The 4,562-nt window shown below is 35.7% G+C and overlaps 1 protein-coding gene across 1 annotated transcript in view; it reads right to left on the bottom strand.

Moving 5' to 3' along the window:
- The window catches only part of LOC111404467 (serine/threonine-protein kinase PBS1-like), a 5,103-nt gene extending 1,214 nt beyond the window's left edge, over positions 1-3,889 (bottom strand). Inside the window, exons 1-4 of the mRNA XM_023033269.1 lie at positions 3,353-3,889; positions 2,579-2,781; positions 1,958-2,147; positions 4-72 (exon numbers count right to left, since the gene is read on the bottom strand). Of these exons, the coding sequence (XP_022889037.1) occupies positions 4-72; positions 1,958-2,147; positions 2,579-2,781; positions 3,353-3,473 (583 nt within the window). The 5' untranslated portion in view covers positions 3,474-3,889. The remainder of the gene's footprint in view (positions 1-3; positions 73-1,957; positions 2,148-2,578; positions 2,782-3,352) is intronic.
- Positions 3,890-4,562: the final 673 nt, after the last annotated feature.

Genomic DNA, 4,562 nt, shown 5'->3' with positions numbered 1-4,562 from the left:
AACCTTTAGCTGCACCAGCTGCTATTTTCATTCTTGTGTTCCAATCTAATGGTTCTTTATCAGGCGGAAGATCTGTGCAATTATCCATACTCAAGTCAACTTGAATTAACAGACTAAAGATTACGAATACATGATAAATGCGGGCCACAAATATGCCAAAAAAGTGGAAGCTCAGCTCAAAAGTATGAAGTACAAATTACTTAATCTACAACTACAAGCAAGCATGATTTTTTGTCTTCTATGGGCAATGTTCGGTTCAAGATTTCACTTTTTTTGCTCATTCTTCAATACTTCATAATTAACAATTCTTCATAATTAACAAGCCCGTCTATTTTGCAATATGGCTTTGACAAGCAAATGTTAAGCATCTAATGAAGCAAGCGGCAAACAGAGAGGAGGAAGGAAAATTTATTGTTACCTCTTTCTTCGAGCAATAATGTAATTCACAATAGTTTGATCAACTGCCTGACTCATATTCCAAACTGGATAACTTTTTGGCGAGTTAAGGGGCAGGCAACATTGCTTCTTTCATTAGAAACTACATGTTAATGGGAGTACTCATGGACATCTTAGTAAAGATTTTTCCTTGTCCTCTCTTCTTTTCCTATGCATGAGTTGTCATATAATCTTCCCAAGGAATATGTTACTTCAACTGGGTTAAGGAAGACGACTGTTGATGAAAATCAAGGTATACAAAAATGGGCTTGGGCAGCAACAGAATAGTCTTAAAAAAGGAAAGCGAAGCAATGAAATGAATCAACATGCCATGGAAAAGTTCAGAAATAAAGTGATGGATTGCTAATTCCCAAGTCAATTCTTGTCCCAAGTTTAGGAGAAGTTGAATGAATTAAAATTCCAAACTTACCAAATATTGACCTTCTGTATAAATAAACCATATCCTTTCAATAAAAATAAATTACAACAAATCTAATACAAGTTAATATTCCATTACTACTCGATGACAACCATCATAAACCAATTTATCCAAAATGAAAAGCATAAGAGAGGTCCCCAAAGAAACTATGCATGTGTCTATGCGTGTGAATGACAGTATAATGGCAGGGGGAGGGAGGTAGCAGCTGCTGCTATTTGGTGCACTTGGGTCTAGTTGGGAGGGTTGGCAGTGCCCATGGGGGAAGGGTATTGGGAGGGGTGAAAAGCAGAGAGCGGACTGGAATGTTGTTAGTGATAGAAGAGGGCTGCAAAATGGGGTAGGTGGAGGGGCCTGTGGGGGGAGAGGAGGGGACTGAGCATCAAAGTGATAGGAGGGAGGGGTGACCCAGAGGTGATGAATAGAAATGGGATTTTGGGTGGAAGCTGGGCAGTGGGAGACAGTGTAAAAATGGAGGTGGATAGAAATGTTGGTTTTTGGGAAGAGAGAAAAGGAATGGGGTGGGAGGGAGGAATAAAACCCGGGCCTGCCATTTTCATTTAATACCTATGTTGATTTGGTAGTTCAAAAATATGGTTCTAAATAAATAGTAAGGAAGAATGACTAATCCCAAATAATGGGAATAGGGATTAACTAAAGTGGACATTCCAATGTGAGCAGATTCATAAATTTCATTCAATTATGTGCCTTCTGTTCATATTCAACTCTAGCGGTGCTAGAATCCGTAAACATCAGAAGCACAATCAACTGCTTTCATCATGGAAGAGTTCTGAATTTTGAGTTTATTTTGATGAATAGTTATTAGACCAGGTCCTTTATTTATATATATGAAACGGAGGCACAATGCTTCTTTTGTAAATTTTCATGTATTTAGTAAAAAATGGTTTAATTCCCAAAACATGAAAGGCTCGTAGCTCCAGAATATTATGTAATTTAAATGCAAGATTCAGTTCAAGACAGAACAGTGTGCTCCAGTGTTCACAAACCAGATGCTGCATTGCATGTTTAGAGACTAGTCATAAAAGGAAAAGAAAAAATAAAAAAATCTGAAGCAGAAAAACTTACCATGGAGGTGATCTTCTAACGAGCCCAATGGCATGTATTCATAAACAAGAAGCCTCTGCTCCCCATCAGCGCAGTAACCAATCAAACTCACCAAGTTTGGATGGTGTAGAAGGCTAAGCATAAGAACCTCTACCAAAAATTCTCTATTACCCTGAAGCCCATTCCTATCCAATTGCTTAACTGCTACGAGCTGCCAAAACAGACACCTCTATAAAACCTAGGAAATACGATAATCAGGTAATGAAATTCTAAATTGATGACAGAAGTACATGAATGTGGGTGTGCTGTTTCTGTCTCTAAACTGCTAAACTCTTTGTCATGCCTAAAGGAACCAAATTTTAAGTAAGGGCGATCTAGCATTTTACGACTGTGGTTAATCGCTTCTCCTTCACAAGTTTTCAAAGCCTAAATGTAGTTCACAAAAAAAGGGATGCACTACTGAACATAATGCCAATGTACTTAAAATACTTTGCAAGAATTAAGAACTAAACTTCGGTGGGGCAGGACAGGGCAGGGTGGGGAGGAAGTTGCTAGCTTGAATTGAAAATCACCCATGGGACCATCAAAACATTACACATCCAGGTACTGGAAAGTTATCAAAAAAGTAAATAAAAATTTTACCTGACCATTTGGAAACTGCCCTTTAAATACACGCCCAAATCCTCCTTCTCCTAAGAAACACTCTGGCCTAAAATTATTCGTAGCAGCAGCAAGCTCACGAAAAGTAAACGTTTGTGCAGCAATCGGAACATCTGATGCTTCCTTTGGACCCACTGGTTCCTTCCTCGGCCCAACATTGCTCCTTGATTTGAGCCTGTCAGCACCTGCAAGTTCCATCACAATAAACTAGCATAATAGATCCACCAGCATTCATAAAAATCTAAATTATGAAACCCAGAATTAAAATCACAGAAATCAAAACCTTTCAATCTTCCCATTCATTTCTAGTGGCCAAAAATTTGGCCGAATTTTCCATACCCAATGAAAAACAGGCAAAGGGATGGTTGAATAGTATTAACATTCAGATATCCTACACAGTTAATTAAATATATCCTAAACCAGATTGTAAATCTATATTATAAATAAAGTTAACCAACTGGTCTAATCAAGTGAAAATTGTCAAAGAATTAGAATTTCAGCATAACAACCAGATCTAATATAGCAATCATAGTCCCCTTTGAAATCTCATTTCATTATTTTTATGAAGAGAAGAATAACTTTCATCAGTTTCTGTTATAGCATTAAGTGGTCAACATCAATCACACTCACAAAACAAACTAATTCATAAAGCACCAATACTTAGATCAGATCAAAAAGTACAAAACACACATGTACATAAAAATCAAAGACACTAATCCATAAACTAGATAAAAATTGGGGAAGAAAAACACTAACCAGATGATAATTTGGATATATTGGAGGGAATACTTGGATAGACTTCCTTGAGATCATCTCTCTCTTCTTGGGTATTAAGCTTTTCCTCTTCCCTTGAATCAAAACAAGGAAAACAACCCATTTGTCCCTCTAAACGATGTAATCTTAATCAAATACTTTCCTCGAAAATTTTATCAGATGCGCTTCAAAATCAATAAAATTTCATGTTCTTGAAATCAATCCCACAATAAATGCCCAAACATTTTAGTGGGTGTGCACTAAATACAATAAATATCAAAACTTTATTAACTTTATCTACCCAACTAATCAGCAACGACAAGAGATAAGATTCAAGATGAGTAGGAGTAAAGGTAAAAAGACAAATGAAAACAAAAAAACCAAAGAAGAAGAATTTTTCAATAAATATATCGTTTGAGAAGCTATAACAAGAAAAATAACAAGAAACAAAGATGGGAAATTATCTGTCGGCTGTATACGTAAATGGCCGAGTAGTTGTGACCGAGCAGCCGGCTGTGTCTTGGGCTGCCTCTTTTTCCGTCTTTCTTACACACACATATATAACGGATTATAAAAAATAATAATTTTTTATCTTTAGGGAGAAAATTACATCCCAACTACGAGTGAATAAGTAAAATTGACGGTTAAAATATTGAAATAACAGTAAAAAAATTAATTTTTTGAGATAAAAAATTATTTTTGTAATTAAGAGCTTGTTTGGAAGTGATTTTTTCCTCTCAAAAATTGATTTTTTGACCTTTATTTCATTATTTTGGTTATCATACTTGATTTCTTCTCTCACAGGTGGACCCCACTTTTTTCCTAACTATCAAAAAATCAATTCTCAAAATTATTTCCAAACAGGCTTTAAAACTTGTAAAGGTGATATTTTTTTTTTTCAATATTTGATTACTTTAAAAGAAAGTAAGACCTAAAGTCTTATAACAGAAGTACATGAGATGGTAAAGTAGAAAGGATAAATATATATGTATAGTGAGGGGTTATCAAATGGTGTCCCCCCTCTCACAATATATGGTGGCTCCGCTTAAATTTAAAAATGACGGCCTGTGGTCTACACCCCTATTATGAGTAATAGGTAAAAGATTTGATATGTGCAGCATTGTCGAAGTAGAAATAGACATTTTTATTCGAAATCAATCGGTTTATACTAGAACGATTGAACCAAATAAAATCATATTTGATTAGGGATTGA

Source organism: Olea europaea, chromosome 11 (genome assembly GCF_002742605.1).
Source record: "Olea europaea var. sylvestris chromosome 11, O_europaea_v1, whole genome shotgun sequence".
Classification (NCBI taxonomy): Eukaryota; Viridiplantae; Streptophyta; class Magnoliopsida; order Lamiales; family Oleaceae; genus Olea; species Olea europaea.
This window is presented reverse-complemented; position numbering and strand designations above follow the sequence as displayed.